The 26,379-nt window shown below is 40.2% G+C and overlaps 1 protein-coding gene across 12 annotated transcripts in view; it reads left to right on the forward strand.

The window, feature by feature from the left end:
- Positions 1 to 26,379, forward strand: part of astn1 (astrotactin 1) — a 428,500-nt gene that overhangs the window by 248,048 nt on the left and 154,073 nt on the right. For all 12 annotated transcript variants that reach the window (XM_034614559.1, XM_034614557.1, XM_034614568.1 and 9 more), the window contains 2 exons: positions 10,347 to 10,451; positions 17,171 to 17,359. In XM_034614559.1, the coding sequence (XP_034470450.1) occupies positions 10,347 to 10,451; positions 17,171 to 17,359 (294 nt within the window). The remainder of the gene's footprint in view (positions 1 to 10,346; positions 10,452 to 17,170; positions 17,360 to 26,379) is intronic.

Consider the following 26,379-nt stretch of genomic DNA (forward strand, 5'->3'; position numbering starts at 1 on the left):
ACACATCCTGTACCTATTTCAAAGTAAAAGGACTATCGCATTGACTGAATCCATTCATTTGTTTTTGCAAGGTTTTTATTTTGAAACATTTGCAGGGCCGCAAGATGCATGACTTCATACTGTTATGTCTTGGCATTTAGTTAAGTACATAGGATACTTTCTTTAGGCAAATACTTTAGTCAGAAACCTCACATCGCAGCTCCGCACCAGGCACACACAGGGAGCGTGCCTGCTGAACAACAGGTGTGCGCGGGACGCAGCAGATCAGTGACGCAGCCGCCATGTGCCTCACACGGACCCAGTTTGGTGGGTGTAAATCTCAGTAAGCTTTGAAAACTGGATTTGAACAGTTCTGCCCGATAAAACATGTCATGCATCATCAGATTGGCTGTGCAACCTAAGTGCAGTCCGAGGCTTGTCTCAAAATCACTCTGGTGTAGTCTTGGCTCTATGCTTTGGGTCATTGTTAGTCTGAATGGTGACTCTTCAGTCCACTCTTGTTTGCATGTACTCCAGAGTTATCTTTTTAAGGAGCTCTATTTGGCTGCACTTACTCTCCCTTCACTTGTTACCAGTCTTCCTGTCCTTGCTGCTCCATAGTACGATGCTGCACCAGCATGCTTCATCACAGGGATGGTATTAGCCAGTTGATGAACAGTTGATGAACAGTGCCTGGTGTTTACCAGAGTATTTGGAGTTCTGCCCAAAGAGTTAAAGGGGACATAGCATGCAAATTCCACTTTGTTAGTGCTTCTACAGGTTAATGTGGGTATCTGGCATGTCTACCAACCCAAAAACTCTGGGAAAAAAACACTTGCGCGTTTTGTTATAGTTCCTCTAAGTCAGAAACGTCATGCTTGAGCGACTCGATTGAGCTTCCTGGGTTTTGTGTCATAACAAGGCACTGGAAGTCTCCCTACATGGCCTTGGCCCACCCCCCACCTCCCCCCCCCCCCCCCCCCCCCCCCCCCGTCCCCCCACACTCGTTACGCCGGGTTTACACCGGACGCGGAAGCACCGCTGCGAGGCAGCGCAGCGCCGTTCTCAAGCGCGCAGCCGCCTGGCTGTTCACACGGGACGAGCATTTCTCCGCTGGTCAGCCCCATAGACTGTATATAAAAGGTCAGCCCACGATTCTGCTTTCTCCGCTGGTTGTTGTACCCGTTGTATGTCGGGGTTCGGGGGTAAATGATGGTCTTCAAATGATCCTTGTGGTATTTTGACCAAAGTATGTTACAGACATTTCATTAAGACCCCAAGGAACCATATCAACTTGTGGTAAAATGGGCATGCTATGTCCCCTTTAAATGTTTGCCTCATCACAACAGAGAATATTTTCCTTCATGCTCTCAGAGTCCTTTAAATGCCATTTGGCAAACTCCAAACAGGCTGTCATACGCCTTTTACTCAAAGTAGCTTCTTGTCTAGTTACTCTAATATAAAGGCCTGATTGAAAAGCCAGGTGTACTTGCAATTTGGCAGATTGCTAGTTTAACGGTGGATTCGCCAGATTGTGAGCAAGAGCGCTGCTCTGCAGAGGAAGCAGATCTGCTTGTGTGTGAAGTAAAAGCGCACCGGCAGACCATCTGTGTGTGTGTGTGTGTGTGTGTGTGTAACAAGCAGAGTGTATGTGCTTTGTGCACTGGTGCAGGTGCATATTAATATCTTGCTAATTTGCCCTCAAAATAACAGTGAACTACTGCACATTGACTTCAGATCAGGTTTTCGTTGGTCAATCATTTTCTGCTGCCTCAACGTAGAAGTGCAGCAACAATGTGCCTGACCACTCATCGTTTTAAGATCAACATGCTCATAGGCTATCAGATGGTCGGATGTGCATTTGCTTTGTAAACAATTGGGTGATGGAAAGTAAAATAGAATAACCACACTGTGGTTGTAAGCTTCCATCAACCAGTGCAGTTTCTGTGTTCATATTTCTACATACTTTTTTTTTCTTCCAGATTCACATAAGGTCACTGTGACTTTGACCTTTGACCATTGAAACATTATCACTTTATCTGATAATCTTAGTCCAGGTGACAAATGATCAGAAGTTGAAAGAAAATCCCCTCAAGCGCTCTTAAGACATCACATTCAACATGTACTGGATGCCTAAATTTCCCTCAGGATCAATAAAGTATGTATCTATCAATCTATGTTTTTTTGAGGTCACCATGACCTTGACCTTTGTCCACCACAATCGAACCAGTTAATCAGTGAGTCCAGGTGAATTGTACCAGATGTAATGAACTTCCATACAGGAAGTTGTAAAATATCAAATTCACAGGGACGTGAGGTCACTGTGACTTTGACTTTAAATCTCCAAGCACCAAAATCGAATCACTTCATCCATGAGTCCAAATGAATATTTGTAACAAATTTGAAGCAATCCCCCTGAGGTATTCTTGAGATATTGTGTTCACGGGAATGGGACAGAAGGACAACCTTAAAACATTAAGCCTCCGGCCACTGGCTGTCGCCGGCACAGAGGAAAAATGACAACAATGGTCTGAAACCGAAAAGACACTTGCGTTGCCCTTGGCGCCATTTTGAGGCGTGTGAGAGATAGAACCCATAGTGGTCAATGAAGAGACACTATTCCTGTGTTGATCTTGATTTCTGACAGTGCAGCATCTACACCACCATTACTAATACAATCTGACACTATAGATATAAGTAAAAATGTCAAAAAAGTAGTAATTTGTGTAACTTAAAATTTGTTGAAGTCTTCTGTCTTGAAGCTTCTAATTTTGTCATCCTCTCATAAATGTATGAATGCATCATTCATATCATATCAGTTACTGTGAAGTAACATATAACAAAGCATGTGACAACACACTGCTACAGTTTTAGAAATGATGCACAAATGGTGTGTGTGTGTGGTGATGGTCTCTATATGCTGGTCTCTATAAAAGGTGGAACTCTGTAGCCTCTGATAGTCGCCTGTTCCCCTGGTGATCACAGGTGTCATTAATCATTTTTTTCCCTGTATCGTCCTAAAGCACAAGATTCTAGACGTAAAAAATATTTTTTCAAATGTTAAAAACCTGGAGCCTTTTCTTGAGACATTTTCTGACTCGAACCTCAAACTGTAGCCGTGTCAGCAGGATCAGCAGCCCCCACTGCACCCCCCCCCCCCACTCCAGCTTCCCACAGCTCCGGGCTCTGACCCGCAGCTGTATTTATTATTGTTGTCAGCCACTGTAATTAACTGACGTTTAACCCAGGAAACGGCGGGAGCAATTCCACTCAATTAATCAGCGTCGAGGAATAATTTAAAACCCTTCCTCCACCTGATTACCACTGAGGGTCTGCATTCGCAATTGAATTTTAATTGGGCATTAAATGTTGTATTGGAGTTACGGTAGAAAACTGAAATGGCTGCAGGAGCTGCTCATGTATTTACACTGCAAGCTTTTTTCTAATGGAATTATATCAACATTTTATGCGAGCATCATGTGCATGTCCAGACAACATGAACATATAAACAAAATAAACTTATAATCGGAAAAGGTTGAAGCATTAATGGACCAATAAGTCAGTGTGACATGATTTAATTTGCTCTATCTGAAGGTCAGCTCATTAACACAGCAGGAACTTTTCCCACAGGCTCTAGGAAACAGGGTCTAGATAGTTCCTCAGCTGTGGGTCCTGGTCTTTGGGTTGGTTCCTTCCAAAGGCCCAGAGATATCACTCTGCTGATTGACAACATCTTCAAGCACAAAACAATTCTCAGTATAAGAAAGAGTGACAGAGGTTTTTCGTAAAGGTCTGTATTTAGCAGAAGACCTGTGTTAATGAGCTGATAGGAACAAGCAAGAGGGACGGGGACCAGTAACTGAGGGAGAACTAAAACGTAATTTCATTTTAATGTTAGTTTAAAGCTAAAATACATGCGCTAGGTTTGGATCTTCCAGTCTTTCTAGTTGTTTGGTTTTGTTTATTTTCTAGATTTTGCAACACTGCATTTCATATCTGCTGTAATATGTCTAATTATTGTAGCTTTTCTGAACAATGCAAGAGGATTTGCAAGCAGGATTCAAACATACTAATTTGTGTATCAACATAATAAAGGAAAGCTTTTCATTAAAAAAAATGTGTTAACGCAAAATTTAAACGCACAGTGTGATCCATTGGAAATCAAAATGTTGGTATCTGCATTCAAAGCACAGGATTGGCTGTAAACCTGTAACTTCATCTCTTAAGAATGAATCGTGAGTGTTATGTACGTACAGTAGTTTTTCACATGCACCAGAAATGCAGCTGCAATGTTTTTTGATGCCATGATGGTCTGTTTAAATCAGTATTGTTTGCAGATGCTGGGCTTTTCGACTGTTTCCATTTCATTTCAATGAGTCAAACAGTGACTCGAAAGGATTTAAAATCGATTCATATTCACCCTTTATCGTGTTTCATTTCAACAGTATGTACATATAGTTGACTAATTATTTAACAAATTACAGTTTGAGTGTAATTCAGTCCACTCCATGAAATACAGCAGCTGAACAATTCAACATACAACACAACTCAAGTCACTCAAGGTCACTTTAGAAATTTGTTAATTAGTTTATTTATTTATTTTTAGAGAGAAAAAAAGAAAAAATCAATGGTGCTCCAAGGCATCATCATTGTTATCCCCCCACTGCACCAACCATACACCCCCCCACACCTCCCTCAAAGAGATAAAGGGAATCAAAAGTCATCAGTGTGGACAGTATAGTTTATTTGTATGGAGAGATTGGAGCCACTAGTCGTAGAAGTAGTAAAAGTATGTCTGATAGGAACGAGCTAATACATGGGGCCTATGGTGATTAATGTTATAGTGTTTGAATGCATTTTCAGAATCCATAAAGGGAGCACGTCAAAACTAAAACCCGTTGTAAAATCTCAAGTCTTTCAAGTCAAACAGTGCATTAAATTTATGAGCGTATTTTATGTTGCAGTTTGTCACTGTTATTTCCATCTGGAATAAGTGGGATATAGAGAATGCAAAAGGTGTAGCTAGGTGTTTGCCATCACACGTCATCATTTGTGATGTCTCGTGAAATGGAAGCTCTCAAATACAGCTCAAGTATGTGAAAAGTACACTTATGGGCCGTACTTGAGTAAATGTATTCGGTTCATTTCCACCTCTGATCCAAACCGTGAGCCCGCAGCCAAAGCTGTACACAAATTCAGCCAGGGCAACGGCAGTGTTGTATAGAACAGCCTTATTTCCAAAACACCATGCACTTTAAAGCGAGTAATATTTATTCATTTGGTGGCTTTTCAAAGCACGTCTTCTCCAGAGTGGTTTTTGTTATGAGAGACGCTTTTTACACCTTGCATTTGTACAAAGGGAATCAGCGGCGGTACGCGGCACAGCCCTGACCGAGCTGCTGCTCTGAAGGCTCCTGGCAGAGCCCGCGCGCGGAGAGGGACCGGTGAACTTGGGATGTTTGCAAAGTGAAGTTCACTCAAATTAATCATTCTGTCAGACAATGAGAGCAGAGCACCCCAGGGCTAAAAGGGAGACAAGGCCTTTCAGCAAGAAGAAGAATACGCTGCACTACTATATATGTTTTTGAGCTTGTTATTCATTTCCACCGAGGGAGGCGGGGGGCGGCCGGGGACGGGGGGGGAGGTTATGTAGCGGTGCGCTCTCGCTCTCTCTTGGTGCCGGGGAATATATCTATCGTTCCGGGGAGCCATTTCCCATAAGAGGGGATAAATGGATGCAGCTGAAGGTGAGGACAATGCAGGAACATCACATTTAGTGGCTTATTCGTCAAGTTCATAGTGGGTGTCAGGCCGCTGCCAAATGTTGCATTTCTGCAGGAGGCTCGTAAAGAAATAGGCCTTGCACACGTCTCGACACTCGTCATACTTCATACCTAATTTTTGTCTCCATTGTAGTGCCCCAAATAGACGATGCAGGGCCGCGTTTTTTCCTTGGCTTTAATATTATTCTTTATATAATTTTTCAAAGCTGCATTTATTTGGATCAGGACCAACTCTATCCAAACCTCGTCTTAGTTAAAACCAAATGGCTTTGCAGACTGTAATAGCCTCTCTGTACCTGAAGCTTCATGTTTTGATGTTTTGATGTTGTGTGCCTTGTCTGAAGCAGCTTTCAGACACGCACCTTGGTGCATAAATAATATCCGGATTTAACATGTCTGTTTCATGTCTAAATGAGCTTCTAAATGAGTCACTTTTAGAAGTCACCGCAGCAGAGTCACTGGGTACAACCAATTTCCATAACACTATCAACAAAGCGCAAGTCGGAAATTAGTCATTTTCAGAAAAGAGTCTTGTTGAATTTCCAACTTTTATTCAAGTCAGCTTCCTAAAGTGTGAATGTCTCACAAAACACAGACTGAACTCTGCTTGCACTGTAAGCTGAGAAATATAGTATTTTCTTTAATCCTATTGAATAAATAATGAGATAGATGTGAAATGTTTGAAGGTTTTTCAGTTGGTCAGACAAGAGAGAGGCACCTTTTTGTTATTCATTAAGCAACAGGTGTAAAAGTTCAAAAACATTTTAAGAACAATAATAAATACTGAACATAGTTATTGTCTAAATCGCAGCTGTTCTCCAGCAGTGTGCCGCTGCAGTGACGAGGACAGGGGTCCGTCTCTGGTCATGTGTGCAAGGTCCCAAACAATGCACTTTAGTGTTAAGGCCCCAAATTTACATGTGAAGGAGAACGAAAGTCAGGAATATATTCCATATTCCATATTCCATATTTCGAAGGGGCCTACACAGCATTTTGTAGAGACAAACTAACCAAAGGGAATAAATATATGTTTCAACTTACTTGATGAATAACATACAATAACTGACAGAGGTTTTGCTAATTTGCAGCACTTTTGATTTTTATGGGGAGTTTAGAGAGTATTTATACAAACGTTTCTGTGCTTGTTTATAGCATTAATTTTACCATCATGAGACAAAAGCCACAATATATAATATTTACAACAATACAGTGTTTTCAAGTAGTGTTTGCTGACAACTGCAGTGAACAATGCGCTCACAGAGTAACATATTCATTCTAACATTCCCTCAGCTTTTGTAATAATTATTAAACTATTGCGCTGCAGCGGTGAATTACATTTCTTTTGTTAAAGGCTACAATGCTGAACGTCTTTTTGAATAATCAGCACAAACAAAACAAAACCTCAATACACAGCCTCACATCCAAATGTATACCCACACCCCCCCAACCCTATCCACACCCAGAAAACTATTTAACTGTAATAAAGTTTTTGAATTACAAGTTAATCTATATCTGTTTCATTGTTTGATTTGATTTTCCAAATCTTTACAAACCATCATCTTGTCCATAACATGTTGTGACAAAGCACCCTGCATGAAATAATTCAATATTAGTCTTCAGCCCTGAATGGATACGTATAATAGGTTGATGTGCTCATAGAGAAAAAAAAACACATTTAACCAGATGTAAAAGATTATCTGTTCAAATAACCCAGACGTTGATTCCTTGACATCTAAAAACATGAATGAACTTTACCCTCTGGCAAAATTGTCTCCTACAAAAATCACACTGATCCACAACAATAAAGATTAAATACAGTAATTGTGAAGAAAACGCAACTTGACGTTACCAGATGACATTATATGAATATATTTGTCCAGTCACAAGTATGTTCATAGACATAATACATTTTTCTGGCTGAAAATCAAATGTAACATAATGTATGGTCGTGTTAAGTCGTGAGTTAATGTTGGGGAAAGGCTGTGACTGTGTTTAATTCAGAAAAATAGCACATTAACTTGAGACCTAACAACTTCATGAACATTCAACCAAAACCAACCATCTTTCCCTCACCGTAATCAAAGCACTGGTGTTGATGGCAAACCACAGCATCTGGTGTGACAGTCGTGCACTTCACACTGGTGCAGTTTATAAATGTTGCACTTCATTAAAAAAAAAAAAACATCTGAACATAATCCAACCATCACAACACAACCGAGAAAACAATATATAGAAATATGTTAATGTTATTTCTGTGAGGCTGGTGGGTGATAGTCAGTGTCCGAGGCAGTCTTCAATTCTGAATATGAATCACAAAGTCTCATGTTTATTTCCTCATAGCTGCACAATACAACCGAACCACCGCCCTCCACTGGAGATGACAGTGATGCTTTCCTTAATCCATATTCTATTGCTGCCCCCCACCCCCCCCCCCTCATTCACACAGTTGATACACCTCTGCTGCCCTCGCCTTTCATACTGTCTTCCTCTCATGCCTCAATTTATCTCTCACTCGCTAAAACCCAATCTCCGCCGCTCGCGTTCCCCCACACGTTTCCTCTCATTTCCCTCGCTCTCGTCTCCCTTTCTCTTTCCTCTCCTCCGCGTCTGCGGCGGCAGGAAACGCGCCTCAGTCACCAAGCCTTATCCAGATACCTTCTGGATGTGCTTGTGAACACAGTGGGAGCAGTCACATTGATGTATGGCTGTAATCCCACCGGTGCAGCATGACACGGCTCTGAGTTGCCATGGGAGATGAGATGATTTATATTCTGCACCTCTGCTATGGACAAAATAAGTGACGTTAATGTTAAAGCCTGATCCTGCTTGAGGAGAGAGAGGTCATGCCACTGATTGGAATATTACAGACAGATGTAATTATAATGAATACATCTTATTTATAATCATACTTAAATAAAAAGAGGTTGTTTTAATAGAATACTTTGTTATTTAATGTAAAGAGGACAGGATTGAGAGGGATGCATTCACTTTCTGTGAACACAAAGAATCTGCTATCCCTGCATGCTCTTAAAATAGAAGCTGATTGGTCCTTTAACACTTGACTCGGAACAGCAGAGGGCCTCTCCCCCTGCGGTGAATGATAAATGTATTTCCTCTTCCCTCATGTGTCTCATTGCTGTTTCATTTACATGTCTGTCAAGCTTCATGTGCCACTGACTGTTTGCTGCCGTGGATAAGATGACAGGTCATTGGTCAGTGCAGCGAACGCGCGTGCATGACATCTGATAGGCCGTGCACTGAGTCAACATGAGAAACAGTATGGATTTCAGCAGCGGAAGGATTGGTAAATGAGACCAAATCAATATAGATAATATACTGAGCTGTAAAGGAAGTCTGTTTTAAAGCCACATGAAAAGATATGGTGGCAGTATATTGGACAGCTGCACTGAAGTGTTAAAGTGGTGTGATGGCAGAATACAGATTTACAGTGACTGAGAAACGGAATCTCGGTCAATCTCCAGATTGGACATTGACTCGTAATATTGAAACTATTGTAACATCGAATCAATTTATGTTAAAGTCCCGAATTTACAACTTCTTACAATACTTCTTTGAGATTCTTTGGAGAGTCCAGACATCAACATGTACCAAGACTGACAGATAACGACTCACTTTTCAGAAATTATCAAGAAAATTAGCAAACATTCCTGGTTCCAGCTTTCTCTGTAAGCTTTCATTTAGATTTTCTCTAGAATAGCTTTCCGTCTCTTAACAGAAATCATGATAATACTTGAATTGTGTTGAACTTTGACATTTCATAAGTGAAGCATATTTCCTGTGAGAGGTTGTAGTAGTTGTTGTGTAGGTGGTGATTTGTGAATGTTCTCTCTCCCCAGGCCGATATTGTGATAATTAACTTTGTAAAGTAAATAAAAACAATTACTGGAGTCTTACTGAAAATTGTGATGATACACTAAGGGTCATGCATAACACTGAGTTGTTAAAAGCATTTTTGTCTCATTTGTACATCGTCTAAATTCTCAGCGTTATTCAGAAACGTTGTGCTATAAAGAGAGGACGTTTAAGAAATGTATGACATTTTGTTTTGGAGGTTTTGAGGGGAAAAGTTAGAAGAATCTGTGTGCAACTGATATGAAAATATTCTCCTTTAATATGAGGAGAATTAAGTGAGATACTGGCTTTCACTTTCAACACCCTGCCGTCTACTAAATCACTATCTCTGAACACATTTTGCATTAATGTTACCATTCCCTGTGTATTTATGTTTCTGGTGGGGTTGAGCTGCAGTTCAGGCTCCACTTTGATCTTATATGGGAGACTTCCCTTGCGTCTCTCTACTGAAATCTAATATAATGTTAATATTTATTGAATATTCTTTCCTGATTCTTCAGGTAGAGTAAACAAGAATGAGATACAGGGCCACACTTTGATCCCACTGAGGACTATAATCTTCTCCTCACTATGGAGGAGTAAATATTGCATTAATATTTCTCTGTATGTTTTTTCAGAGGTGAGGTGTTGGAGTACCCTGAGCCAGGATTTATTCTGGCACCAAGGACTGCATTCATGTTAATAACTGTGTGTGTGTGTGTGTCTATGCAGGTATGGTGAACTACAGTGAGGTGTCTGGCTACCCCCTTGTCCAGCACTGGAGTCTCCGCTCGGTGCTCTACCACGTCAAACTCAATCAGTGGGTCCTCTCTCAAGGTAAATCAGCCTGAGCCTCTGGAAATCAATTATAGATATCATTTGTCATCGCTGATTGCTTATTTAAGCTGGAGGAGACAATGCCCTGGTCTCGGTGGCCTAGAATCTCGCATGTTTACTTAGGAGAAAAAAACATCTCTGGCTATCAGTTATTTATAACATTATAATTAATATGACACGTCAAAGTTTGCAGCTCATAGTGACAGCTTGAGTACTTAGTGTTTAATTTAGTATTTATGTGATTAACATCTTATTTTTAAATATAACATTCACCTATTTGATGCACCAGAATGACAGAACCTATAACAGGAGAGCTGTAAGGCTAAAATGTGTCATCGAAGATCTTCTGCAAATGTGCTTGTTGAAAATGGGACAAAAACACAACCAAGGCAACATCAGGTGACACAAAGTAATATTTTTTTTCAGAATCTTTTCTAACACTATCCGAAACACACTTTTTGCAACAACTATAAAAACTACCAAATTCCTTCTACGTCTTGTCAAAAGCACTTCAAATGTTGTTCCTCCAACTAAGAGCATTTTGCTTTGTGGTGTCACTGGTGTCACAAGATCAATGCCAGTCAAAAGGCTGCCCTAAACCCATTAAGACCCAAGGTGCTGAGTTGCCAACGTTTACAAAAGCTTTAATATCTCAGCCTCTGAAGCAGATCGACACATGACATAAATAATAACTTTTGAATATCGTCTGGGATCTTCTTCATTGTTATTTGCATTGTTGTTTTTGTCAGTGAATCACTGCTGCAATCTGCTTGAATCTCTCTCCCATCGCTTAGCCTTTGTCTAAACGCTATTTTAATAACTTTTTAGAGCACCAACAAACAAATAAACTACATTTCCCATAATGCATTTTGACTTTCTCTGGTTTTTCGTTGGTCACATTTTTTGTAAATGATGACATCTAAAGGGAGGAGCATGCAAACATCGCACCTGGTTTTAAAGGTATAGACAAGCAGATGCTGCATGTGGTCTTAATGGATTAAGATAGAATCACTGACAAAGTCAATAGCCAATAATACCCCTCTTTGTGTATTTGCTGTCTTAACTCTGGCTTCCTGGCACAGAGGTTTGCAATCATTTAATATCTGATTGAGTTGTGCTCATGGTTTAGTATAAAATGAACTGAATCGTTGAATCGAAGAGATGTAATTGATCTAAAGGTGTGTAGCATTAAATACTGTGTGCGTACAGAAGAAGAAAATGAAGTCTAATGTATCTACTGCCTGCAGAAAAAAATGCACATTTGTGAATCTTTTCTCAGTAGCACCGGAAGTAGTTTTATGATAATACAACTCTTGAACATGTAAAGACCATCACCACAGGGTGCATTGCTGCCAGCTTTGTAAAGTAGTGCTAAATGGTATGAGTTGGGTCCATTGTATCCAATTAAACTTGTGTTGAAGCCGTCGACTATCGACTGATCTTGGTGGTGCTTCAGCTGTGGTGCTTGGAGGGAACCCTGCAGGGCAATAAATGGGTGAGAGTCAACTTCCCTTTTATCGCAAATGAGCAAAATGCCACTTCTAAAGGGCACAAGCTAAAAAGCTACTCAAACAAGCACAGCTTAACAAGAGGGACAAAGAGCTGAAGCATTCACTGGCTATTTTAAATGCAACCTCAACTCCTACATTGATAGTTAAATATCTTTAAATATCTAGTGGATACTAGTATCCAGAGGCACCATTAGTCAGGGTGCTCATGAAGACAGATGTATCCAAACAAGATAAAAAACTGTGTTTTGCTCTCATTCTACAACAAGAACGCTGCTCTGTATAGCAAAGGTTTCATTAGAAGGTGAAAGAGAAAGAAGGCCTTTCTTGGGAGAAACTAAACTCAGGGCCTCAAAATGGCAAAGTTAAGTTAAGTGTGGAACATCACACTTGAACTGTATAAGACTGAGTGTTGTAATGAAAATAATTACAAGTCGCATGTTAGAAATGCTTTTCCTGTAAAAATAAGTTTTGAGCAGTGATTTAAAGATCGGTAGTGAGTTGGCGAGCCTAATCTCATCAGGCAGGGAGTTCCAGAGCCTCGGGGCCCCGATCGAGAAAGCCCGGTCACCTTGAGTAGCCAGCCTTGACCTAGGGACAGCCAACAGGGACAGGCTGGCCCATCTCAGGATACGATCAGGATTATAGGGAGTCAAGAGCTGCTAAATGTACGTGGGTACCAGCCCATGTTGAGCTTTAACAGTTATTCAGAGAATCTTAAAATCAATCCTGAATTTAACTGGTAACCAGTGAAGGAATTGGCGTGACAAGCCCTACGGTTTGTCTTTGTTAAAATACGAGCAGCAGTGTTTTACTACGGTTTGGCTGAGACATGTATACAGGGCGTGGGAATAATCCAGGCGGGAGAAAACAAAGGCATGTATTAGTTTTTCTAAGTCCGGGAGAGATAGAACCGATTTGAATTCAGGAATGTTTCGTAGATGGAAGTAACAGGATTTAATGATTTGATTAACGTGTTTTGAAGTTCAGATGAGAATCGAATGTGCCACCTAGATTTTTAGCTGTAGTTTTAATATTGGCTGGCAGGGGATCGAGAAATGATAGGGCTCTGCCTGCTAGCTGGTCGGGACCAAAGATTATTATTTCAGTTTAACTTGAATTTTACTGAAGGAAGTTAAGTTATTCCTTAATGGCGGATAGGCACTCTGTTAGGACACTCACGCGGCTGACGTTCTCTGGCTTGAAGGACAGGTATATTTGGGTGTTATCGGCCTATGCCGATAACACCCAATGATATGATATCCCATTAAAATGGCTGATGACATTTCCTAATGGGAGCATGTAGAGCGAAAATAGTATGGGACCAAGAATGGAACCTTGTGGCACTCTGCACATCAGTGGGGCCAAGGATGGTTGCATGATTGCATGTCCTAGAATTTTCTTTATTCATTGATAGAAACCATGTGGCTCCTGTAGCTTGTGAAAGGCATGCACAAGGACTAATACGACTTTCAAGGTCTGACTTTCTATAAAGTGTCCACTATTCATACAAACGATACACACGGTGTGTCCTCTTAAGCACCAAAGTTTATACATATACACATACACATACAAATAATAGCAAATATATTATTCACCAGAAGCATGTGTGCAAAACAATTAATTTGTGTATTGTGTATGGCATTGTGCCATTGACCTTGTTTCTGAGAAATACAGGTTAGGAAAATATATTTATTCTGAATGGTAGAATGTGACACCAGTGGATTTGGCAGCAGGCATACAGAGCAGCCTTGATATTCCTGATATTCACATCAGTTCTTTCTTTCTTTTTTTTCCTCTCATTCATTTAAAAAAAAGCAAGAGGTTATTGAATTCACAGGAGGGTTTTTCCTAAATAGGAGCATTTTCAGAGATGAAAAGTGGATGTCACATGCAAATAGAATGACAGATATGTATGGATAGGTTGATGGATGGATAGAAAAGAGGTCAGCAGACAGAAATGTGTATCTCGTTTTATTTCCCTTGGCTTCGTCTTTGTCTCTGTGATAGCCTGTCACATATCACAAGCTTTGTATCCATAGCAGGACCAAGGCAATCTGACAGCGCCTGCCATGGAAACTTCACAGAATAAGATAACTGTGGATAGGTATTAGTCAAGCAGCACTTCTTCTGAAGGCCGCTCCTGGCTGCTGACACATCAGGGATTATACTGAATATTTTCTGATGGCTTTCTCCCTACTAAATGTATTGTTATATCAAAAAATATGTCTGACTTCTTTCTTTTCAATTTGCCTCACTGCATAACTTCTTCTGTCGGGAGTGTTTCAGGATAATGTAAAAACGTGTTGAAATATTGCACTCGATCATTCTCCTTGGCCGGAGGCAGTGTGTTGTTAATGAATTTAGATTATTTCTTTTTTTGGTCCTGTTTTATGCACATGCATTATTCAGAAACGCATCATAAATAGTTTTCATTCTGATGAGTGCAGCCACCCCTACTGTAAATACAGCCATGACACCTCTAATGCATTTCCAGTGGCGCTGCTGCGGTTTGAAAGTGGCTGCCATGTCTGCTGAGGATACAGTTTCTATTTTCTCTTCACTCAGAAGAGACACGGCAGCCTCCGACTTTTTTTTTTCTTCCTCCTATTTCCCACTTTAGCTCATCATTTTTCAACAGCCACCGGAGGGGGGGAGGCCACTGATTTTTACATCTGATAGCAAAGCCCATCGCTCATCCTCACTGCGCTCTCTGTCTCTCACTTCAGTGGCCTCCTAATTTAATTTTAGAGGAGAAGTAAGAGCGAGCGGAGCGTGAGTGCTGGGATATTAATACTGCTTCTCCTGGAAATGATAATGATAAACTGCTATTGCACTTTTGCTTTCCGGTGTTTGCCAAGAGAGAATCCCAGTGAGCACACAGTCATTTTGTTACAGTGTGGTCAGCGTATCATGTCAAACATGCTTTCTTGTGCACTTTATTTTCCTGCTCTGCAGCCCAGTCAGTGAATTCACTAGAATTAAATAAATATTATAATTTTCTTGTATTCAATATGTCATTACAAATAAAAAAACTCGGACAGAATTAGTCTCATTAGTTTCAAAGTCCTTTGATTCCACTGTCATTCCAGCTCTGGTTCCTCATGGGACACACAATTCAGATCAAGGCAAACTTAAAAAAAACAATCTCTAAACCACATGATATCTTTCTGATTTTAGAAGTGGTTAAAGTACGAGGCTTGTTGAATTTTAAGATAATAATAACGGTTATAAAACTGATTCTACATTTCGGCTTGACAGCTGATTCTTGACAATGGTCAAATCAGTTGGCAGAAACATTATCAAGTCAAAGTCCTCTTACCTGCTTGTTCAGGAGCTTTCAACCACGTCACACCATCCTCTTCAGCAGGTTGAGTTGCTCGGTTGCCATGGAAATGTCAATGATGAAACTGTCATGGACTCTAAACGCATTTCGTAATATAGAGTAATTCAGACGTTGATCACGACAGTCCATTCTTAACCTTGGAAACAGCACTCAACACAACAATTCAAGGTCCACTTACTAGCTTGCCTAAGAGCTTTTGGACTTTCAACTGAATTCATGTGGTCATTTTTAGATTTGTTCAGTGAGGAGCAGTGAGCAACAAACCACATTGCCAAGTGAAATGTAAAGGCGCTGATTTAAAAACTACTGACCATTTAATCTTAATATTCATACACCTTGAATCCATCCTTACTCAGTACTTATTGTGGCTCTGGTCACCAAAGTGTTGTCTGACATGTATGACCTTACTGAGTCAGTTTACTGAATTCATAACTCTCCTGTTTGCTGTGATACCAGTGATATCCCATTGTAGCATTTAGCGTCACCATTACCACAATCAGACGCTCACAGCTCATTTTTGTCTCTGGTTTGCCTGTGGTCAACTGGTCCAGTCCAAAAACATAGCATCCACTAATCCTGTATAATTAAGTATTCTGTTTGAAACTACATAACAAAACTCCTCTCTGTCTCGGCTGCATTTTCTATGTATTCATACCAAACTTTGTCAGCATCAGGTTTCTGATTCTGATGCTTCATGCAGATAGGGTACTATCAAAAAGCCCCAGAAAGGTATTGGGACTATGGTGGGTTTCTTTTTACTGCAAGCATGTCATATTCATGGCATTTGATTTAATCTCTAAATATTTGACAAAGTCAATTTGAATTTTCTAATTTAAGATGCCTCTGACTACTGAAAGTCAGATGGCTCTAGAGATGGTTGTCAGTTAGTCAGACTTCTGCTTTGATCCAGACTGAAATATTCCAGTAACTATTAGATTTATAACCACTTGATTTAGTAAAGACATTTGTGGTGCTCAAAAATATTTCCCCTGGAGACTTTAGCAACCCCTGACTTGATCCACCAGCAGTTATTAAGTTTTCACCTGTCCCGTGAAATAGCTCAACAGCTATCAGATGTATAGGCACATGGGGAAATTCATGACCCCACGAAAATGTATGTTGATCTCAGTGATCTACTCATATTTCCTCCAGCACTCCTATGAGGTTGACATTCATTGAGTACAATTTCTTGACAATATTTGGATGGATTGTTGTGTAATGTGGTGCAACTAATCTTTTTCCAAGTGATTATTTGTAATTCTAATTTCATTGACGACCAAATACCTGTCCGACTAATGGTGCTAGCTTGCTTAACCATTGCTAACTTATGAAAATAAGAAATTGGCTGTGTCCAAAATCACTATACAATTCATTATATAGTCACTTCACCATGTTGTACTGCTGTCCGAATGTTTAGGGAATTTTTAATAGAATAGTAAAGTCTTGACATTCCCATCCCCCATCAGCGGTTGTGTTCAACACCATTTAACCAATGTTACCATATTAATACACTAAACAGATATGGTTAATCTGGTTAACATGACACGTGCTAAATATCGACATGCTAGCATACTCATTGTGAGCATGTTAGCATGCTGATGGGAGCCTAGTTAAAGTTGGCGTGCTGTCACAAACCACTATCACTCTTGGTCTGTGATCCATGCACATTCTGTGAGCTGCTGCAGCTTCGTGGGGTGGAAGACAAATCAAACATTTTTTAGGCTGTTCAGGAAAATGAGGAGTGACTAAAAAAAACAGAGAAAACTGATTTATATTTTCCCTGTAACACCAAACTCTGATTCATTTACTCTTCATGAATCTCATCCAGGTTTTTTGTCTGATTCTTTTTTCTTCCATCTCCCCAGCCTTCAGCTCAGCCATCCATTCTCTGGACGGGGCGACGCAGCGGAGTGACTTTGTCTCCATCCTCAGGGAGTTTGGGAACCACTACGTACAGGAGGCAGTGTACGGCTTCCAGGAGTCCTGCACCATCTGGTACCCCAACAAGCAGGTCCAGAGGCAGCTGTGGCTGGAGTACCAGGATATTAGCAAAGGTAGGACGCACACACTCGCACGCTGTGTGGATATGATGAAGAATTGTATTTAGAAAGGGAAACAAAATGGCCTGAGCATCAAAGATAAAGTGAACAGTTTAATTCAGGCAGTTTGTTCTGCACCCACTGATTTCACCGATTCATACACTTTCACCACCATAAAATACTTGGCTTGTGATGCTTAATGTGTGTGCTGGGGAAACTGGATGATTATATTAAAAAGAGTTAATGCTCGTCAAGAGAAATAGTTATACCTCACATGGGGCCTCTTTCCACAAAGCTCTTCTCTTTTTCTTTTCTTAGTTGTACCCTGTTTTAGAGACAAGTAATGGGCTCCCGGGGTGGAAGCCTTTCAGAAATCCTCTGGAGGCCCATGTTTCAACCTTCACTTTTTATACTTTCTTCATCTTTTACGGAAGTTTGCCTTTTTAATTGTTTTGGTTGGGGTGTGGGTTGTTGTGTGGGCACCATAAACCATGCAAATAACACAAACACAAGCATTGCTCATCTCACAATGTCTCATTTGGAAGAGACCAAAATGTAATACCCAAATATCAAACATTGTCTCGTAACCAAAAGCTGGTATCAAATGTCTGGACCGAGTTAGAACTGTGCTTGGTTGGTGTTTTGTTTATTTCATTCCGAAGATGTAATTTCCACCCATGGTAACTTTACATGGCAACCTTCCATACCAACCTCAACTGTATGTGTAACATTTTGAGGTAAAAATGTGACTAAAAGTCTTACATTTTATGATAAGGACATTTACAATAAATAAGGAAATTAAGGCAATACTGTTCATTTACATTTAAAGGTAACCTAGTATTATTAGAGTTTGTTTCAAATGTACTGAAAATAAGAGAAAAAATGGAGGAAATTATGCAAAACCCTTGGCCCCTTCACAGGGCACCCCACGGTGCAGCGGCACCCCCCACCCCCAGTGCCACTGATTTAAGTTAAAGTTTACAGACAGCTGCTTCTGTTTAGATAAAAGATATAAATATAAAAATATTGTTTTTATCTTGGTAGTAAAAACAATACTTAACTATGTTTATACAGTTTTGAGGTATGCATAGTGTACTTGAGTACTATCATCTTATATAACATATTAACTCCCTTCACTTCATATTGTACTTTTTACTCTACTACATTTATTCCTAAGTACATCTGATGGTTGGACTGCGATTTGTTTGCAGTTTTTCTGTACTTTACTTAGATTTTTACTTGCAACAGTATTTTAACACTTTAGTATATCCACTTTTATTAAAATAGAACATTCGAATACTTCTACTGCCACCACCTGTACACACCGATTAGACACAACAAAAGTACAAATACAGTATATTTAAATCTATTTATATTTTAAATACAGTTCAGGCTGTTGATGATACTCTTAGTAGCTGAGCAGGTGATGCCTTTTAATTACACGTGTCCAAGTAAAAGCTTTAGTAAACGTACACGAGTAGCAGCAGTTCTGTCATCTGTTCACCCTTCAAATGATGTCGGCATGTCGCATTACCAAACTATTGTGTAGCTCACATGACAAACAATGTAACATCTGTTTGAGTCCCACATTGAAGGAGGGGACGCGTGCTGAAGATCAGAGCGTGGCTTTGCAGCATCTCGAGCAATTACACTACAGCACAAGCACCTTTCAGCAGCACTTCTATTTAAATGAACAATCAAAGAACCAACGTCTTTTGTCTTTTGTTTTCCGTTCCCCAAAATGCCAGCGTGTGTCAGCCATCCATCTTTCTGTTACCTGTGCTTGTTTTCTCAGTAAGTCACACCAGAGATAAGTAATGGCCTGTCTCTCGCCACCATTTCACCTCAGTGCCTCCAAACTGTCCACAGTCATTTTGTTATTTTCCCTTTGCCTCAGCCACTTTTCTTCTCTTCCCCTGCTTTGTCCGATGCCCCCCCCTGCTGCGCTGCACTGTCTACCCCCAGTTACCTCTTCACTGACAGATGGCATTAGTCGACTGAGTTTTCACGCTGTTATGAAAAGTGCATTTCTCTTCATTTTCAGCTTCTGACACACCGGTTGCACGCACCGTTAAATGATTCAATACAATCCCCACAAAAATGCCACGGTTCCTCTTTTCAGCTGCGTCTTTGTAAACCATGACGTTTTTCCCCAATGATCAAGGCAAGGTACCTTTTCTTTCTTTTGATTGGTGTCAGTTCACCTGCACTTCCTAACAACTTCCAGCAGTTCTCGGGCATTTTTTGAAGTTCACTTATACATGAGTATGCACATGTTTTTAGATTTTTGTAGGATTTGCACAGTGATATGGTGGAAAATGGTTTAATCCAGTAACATTCATACATTGTGAAAACATAATAAGAACAATAATGACAGTTGATCAGTTTTGAATTATTTTCCTAGTTTAATGCAGATATTTTAAATTGCCTTCTTGTTATTATATTTTCTAATTTATCTGTATGTGCATTATAAGCATCCCACCATATTATTTGGACAAATTAATAAAAACATGAACAATTTCCAATTGAACATAATTTTGCAGGCCCCATAGTTTTTTGCGATCTTCTAGAAAAAAAATTGTTGTAGCTGTAATTTAGAGCAAGACAGCTCTACATTAGACATAAATGGCAAGGATACAAACTGTGTGAGAATCAAGTAGCTCATATTGCATATCTCTGTCAGGAGCCTACTTACGGTGGCTTGCGTTACTGAAGTGTTGTTGTGTAACTGACCTTACTGAGTCAGTTGACTGAATCCGCGACTCCTCTGTATTTTGTGATACCAGTTATATTACATTTTAGCCTTGACCATTATCATTACCACAGTCAGATGCTCGCAGCCACTTAACTGTGAGGACAGGAAAACTCAGACTAGAGAAAAGGGAAAGACCCCGAGAAGAAGTTTCAGTCCAAAGTCTTTTTTTATTTATCTTTGAAGGTAGAAAACTAAGAGGTTATTTGTAATGATGAGTATCAGACACCAAGGCTGTCACCCATTTTACTTCATTGTCATGATAAAAATACTTAATACTTTACTCATAACTACCACTTCCTTTTCACTTGCCTCTTGATGGAAACAGCAACAGAAGAGCATTTTGTCTGCAGCCTATACATTCCTGTCGTTATCAGCAGTGGTGGGTATGTTTTTTTTTTCACCATAAATGTAACTTAGTAGGATTACTCAGTAGTAAACTGCAAAACAACTACTCACAGAAGTACAATTTATTGAAAAAACTACTTAAGTACATGTAACGGAGTAAATGTAACGCGTTACCACCCACCTCTGGTTATCAGTGCCCCCGTTGACGCAACAATAAAACCATCCCATTTGATCAACGTGGGGCTGAAAAATCCGACGCTCCAAACTGGTGCGAAATCTAACAGAGATTTATTTCTCCTCATCAAACGGAGAGCGTGGTGATTACGTTGGTGCAGTGAAAATGTGAAATGATCCAATCTAAGTGGGCAACCGTTTCAACGTGGCCCGGCACCATCGGTTTCTCCGAAAATAAATAGATTCCACCGGCCAAAAAAAAACGTGAAAATCAGAGTCATCCTTCTTAATCTCTTCCTGGCTTCTTGGAAACGTCCTGGCCTTTTGGAGGGAGTAATGAGCTCACAGGAGAGTTTAATGATCCATGTCCTCAGCCTTTGCTCCAAATACAAGATGTGCCCCACTGCAGCCTCCCTCCATATTCAGTAAGGAGCTGAGCTGATCATTTTCTGCATCTTAGTTGCCTGGGGCGAAGCTGCCGTAAGCTCTTTGAAAGCTTATTTATGTATATGATTAATCAAACGTAAACATAATTAAAAAAAAAAAGAAGAAAAGAGCAGATCCTGAACGTTTTTCCAGTACTTCACACAATATTTGTTATGTGTATGAATTACAGTTATCGGGATTATATGATTTCAGATTCATTCACCCATTCAACTACTGTGTGGGCTGAAAAGCAAACAGCGATTGTATCTTCTCCTGTATAGAAATTGGACCGCTACCTAAAACAACCAATTCTCTGGGTTATATTTTCACCTTTATACAAAATCAATAAAAGGCGTTGCAGGAACTGTGATATTTTGTGGCAAATTGTGCATCGAATACTCAGAAGACTGCAGCTCGGGTGAAAGAAGCCCATAGTACGCTGCAGTCTGTAAAGTAATTGAGTGAGGCCAATTGTTTCCGAATGACCCAGCAGCTCGGAAACAGCACATACACACACACACACACACACACGCGCGCGCACACACACACACACACACACACACACACACACACACACACTTTCAGATATATTTACACATTTACCAACCATCGGCTATATTTTTGTAGAGATGTGACCATAGCCTATTAACTGCTTTCTGTGTTTGTGTGTGTGTGTGTGTGTGTGCGTGTTCGTGTGTGTGCGCGCGTGTGTGCGCGTATCAGTGTTTGGGCATGATCCCTTGTCCAGGTGATTAATAGCACTTTCTTCGCAGCACTAGCTTGTGATATAAGTTTCCTATTGTCAGACACATGACCTCAATTACCACGCCACAGATCAGACAAGAGCAGCGAGAAGGCGGCTGCTGCTCTGCTCATGTTGCAGCGCTTTATTGCATTGGGAAAATGCATTTGATTGGAAAGTTAAAGCCCTTAAAAGACTGTTGGAAGTGGCTTTAGTTATCTTCTGCTTTGCAAAGTGATAGTGTGCGTGCTGCCGTCTGTGTGTGTAACAAGCGTACGTGTGTTGTGCACCTGCCTATGTAGGCACATATCTTGATAATGCACTGTTAAGATAACAACTGGCCGAGTTTCAAGGTTACTTTTTAATGTCGTTCATACTCTTCCTAAGTATATTACTGCTGAACTTCCATGTCTTTTCACGCAAATTGAAAAAAAATGTGCAACAGAACATGCAACATATGAACATAAGATATGACATAAAAAACTATGGAGCCAACTGGATTACTGAAATGCACATTTTACAGGCCGCCCAAAGAAAACAACAGAGAGACTCCAGCTTATTCAGAACTCTGCAGCTCGGCTGTTAACCAGAACCAAGAGGAGAGAACATTCACATTAGTCCAGTTCTAGCTGTCTGTTACACACAGGACTGACTTTAAAGTTCTGCTCCTTACATACAAGGCTGTGAATGGGCGAGGACTGAGTTATGTAGCTGACTCTCTAGTTAACTATGTTCCCTCTAGAACACTGAGATCACCTGCAGCAAGTCTATCAGAGGGTCCCAACAACAAGCGAAAGATAAAAATCAGAGACACAGCTTTTGTAAAAGATGCTCCAAAGTTGTGGAACAGACTGCTGCTAGATATCAGAGAAGCTACTTCAGGGAATGACTTTAAAAATTGTTTAAACATTTCTCTTTGATCAGCCTTTAACTTAATCTTGCATTTTCCCGCACTCCTACACTCTTATATGTGTATCACTTCCTTTCTTTTTCTTTTGTATGCATTTTTCTGATTTAATTTAATTTATTAAAAAAATTTAATTTCCTTTTTTTAATCATTTAAACATGTTCTCTAATGATGTCACTTGAGGGAATTTACCAGACTTTGTGCAGCTGCCTCTGGAGCCACACGTACAGTCATACTGCTAAAGAGATTAAATAAAAGGTACAACAACATAAACAGAATCAAATTGGTGGGGTTTCCGTATGATTGACTGAAACTGAATTATTTGAAGCTGCACTAATATTTTTTCCTTAGTGATATACATCTTTAGACTATTTGTTATGTTCAAAGACTCTTTCGTAAAGAACTGATGATCCCGCAAAGAATGATTAAACCAGATTTGCAGGTTAGTCATTAAATTAGAAAATGTTTAAATGTTGCATTCGTTTGGTTTTCTATATGACAAAGTTACTGTTTTCAGTTCACTCTCACCCATTTGGTTTATATTCGTTGTAGCCACAGGCAGCAGCTTCGACAAAAAGCCTTGATAAATTCACCGTTCCCAACCTGTTTAGCAATGAGCAGACACAGAGTTTGCAACCAGCTAGTGAGCATAGTGGAGTTTAGCTGCTGAAGAGGCAGGTAGGTTGGTGGAAACTAAAGCAGGGCTATATAGAGAGTAAATAATGGTCTTTAAATACATTCTAATGTTGATACAGACACTGATGAATTCAAGGGAAGCACTGATTTATTGGGAGGAAAAGCATAAAAGTTATAGACATTTTCATTTATAGCACAGGAGTGGTGACTGATGATTTTTAGCAAACAGTTCTCATTCTATGGCCTCGGCAGTCACCAGGTCTAAAAGAACGGTGCCCCGTCGACTTCCCAAGGAGCAAATCCACAGCTGTACATTAATATTCTCTTTGACGTTTCGTCCATTCTTCAGTAGTTTCAGCTATTTGTTTGTTATAAAGTGTTGGTTTGCCAACAAATGCTTCCAGAGGCTGTACCATACTAGCATCTCAAGTATAGGAAATCCTTTCACGCAGCATTTGACGACTAATATCAAATATGTTTAAAGAGCTGCCTCCGAACTATGCATTTTGAAATTCATAAAATAGGGGCGAGTACCACGGCCGTTTGAAAATGCCTTCAGAAAATACACAGGCTGGATGTGAATAAAATTTGCCTTATTCAGCTGCGTTCTTCTCTCCTTCACTTAGTGACCTGGCACGGGAAAAAATGTGTGAAGTCCAGTTTGCTTGGAAACGGCTTCAAAATAATTAGATGCTTTGGAGTTTCTGTCAAAACATTCCAACAGCAATGAAAATTCAAATTTGCTTCAAACGCCCCTAAAGGTGACATTACGGAGCTTGTTAAACTGTGAAATGTCAGATGAAATTGAAAACAGCTTTTACAGAAGGGTAATTTCAGACTCGAGGAAAGGCGTGTCTGCAGCAAACTGACCACAAGCAGTGTCGCTGTGAATTTAATATCGTGCTATTGTTTCCTCCGTCGGTCTTCCTCTCTTACTCCGCTCCTCATCCTCCTCTCTTTATTTCGCCTCACTGTCACGGACTCCCCCGGCCGTCCTCGTTACATTCTCTCTCAATTCCATGACCTCCTTCCTCGACCCCAGCCCCCTCCGCGGCTGTGTCAGGTGTCAGCTCTTTACCGAGCTCCGCAGCAGCGCGCTGGTAAGTGTGTACGTGTGATCGACCTGCCAGCAGCCAGGTAAAAATAGGTGCCTTATTTATTCTATTAGGGCCTGTCATTTTAACAAAGAAGCAGCAGAGGAAGTCTCACTCCGGGGGCCAGACAATGGAGCTGAGGAGGAGGGGGAAGGAGCGCAGCAAGAAAGACGTGGCAGAATTTATCCACAACTGACCCTGACCTGCGTGACCCCTTCACACCCACACACACCTCCTGCCCTGCTGGTAATGTCACAATGCTCACTGCTTACACCAGCATTGTTGTGGTATCTCTACATCAAACCTTCCACAGCGATATCGTCTCAAATCTGTATCCGTTATTAGATATATCTCCATCCAAATGTAACATTACATGTAAGAGCACATCGTATTTCCTTTGTTTTACTGCAATACTTACATGTGATTGTCCAAAGTAGTTTTTTGGACCAGTAACATATTATTTACTGTCATCAAACTGGATTTTGTTGTGGAATTATTCTTTGCAAAAAAATGCTCAATATATATGACACATGAATATATACATAACATATTACCAATCTATATTCATATGTAGTACAGCTAAATACAAATGCATATTGAAATATATTAGAATTAAAGTGAAAGTAGAAAGACAATCTGAATAAGCGAGGTGCAAATACAAATAAGGGCATAGTTCCAAATTAAAAGCAATGATTCAGAGTTAAACTAATGTACACAAAACTCCACGGACACTTGTATGGTAGATGTACCGGTTATATTACAGAGTACGCATATCATAAATACTTAGATAACTATCATTGACCGTAGAAACTAAGAACAAATTTATTATACCTTCATAAGGGGTTTAAATTTACATTTGCATTGATTAGCTGTCTGAAGAATTACGGCTTAAACATCCCACATTTATCTTTTTTTAATAGAGAGGGTAACAGTGGTCTTTGGGGAGAGTTGGCTTGAGAGTTGTTTTTTACTTAAGACATGAACCAGGGAGAGAATCTGTCAAACAAGAACTACTAAAGTCACGGGCGTGAACGATACGCTCCAAAAAAAGTCTCAAAGATCTATGTGCTGACCTTATACGTGCATCTTTATATACAGTCTATGTTCTCGCCATTTCAATGGAAGCATTTTTGTTGCCATTTTTCTGATTTTGCAGAGGACGTTGACATTGTTGATCCCACATGAAAAGCTCAGGGTGTCTGGGTAATGTTTCCTGCAGGGGAAACAACGATCACTGTGCTAAACATCAGAGCTGTTGGAATTACCATGTTTGATGCAGGGAGCAATTTAGAGGTTTGGAACCAAATAATATATTTTGATCTGCCTGCACTTGAGCTGCATTAGGTTGTTTAAATGTTAATGATTGTTGCAGCTATTCTCGTTTTAATGATATGGCATTGGGGCTATAATGTGCAAACTGCAATGACACTGAATTTAGGTCATCAAGAGATTGACAATGTTGATTATCAAATTGATAAAATGTCATATCAGTTACCGGTTACTACTTCAAATACATCCCAGGCTACTTATTATGGCTGTGTTCAGTGTGTACTCGGTTTCCAGAGTAATCCGGACGCACGTTTCACAATTCATGAGTTTGATGTCCAGCTGAACCGATGCCTCTGAACCTCGTGTTGAAGTAGTCTCCGGACTACCAAATGAATGCACCTCCAAAACACTGTCCATTCATTGACATTCTTCCAGTGTGTGGCTCCATTTTGTTCCCTCCATGTGCTCACTGTTCCTTTATCAAGACAGATACTCACAAAGTATGAAATGTCATCCAGCAGCCCTTTAGCCTAAGGCTATACAGGATTCTATAAATATTCTGCAGGTACAATAGGTCTCCGTCTTGCTGGTTCTACTAAGGCCATCACCTGACACCTTATAGAGAGAGGGTTTTTTTTGTTTGTTGAATATTCTATCCCACAATATGGCTGCCTGTAGCCATTGGTT

Source organism: Hippoglossus hippoglossus, chromosome 17 (assembly GCF_009819705.1).
Source record: "Hippoglossus hippoglossus isolate fHipHip1 chromosome 17, fHipHip1.pri, whole genome shotgun sequence".
NCBI lineage: Eukaryota > Metazoa > Chordata > Actinopteri > Pleuronectiformes > Pleuronectidae > Hippoglossus > Hippoglossus hippoglossus.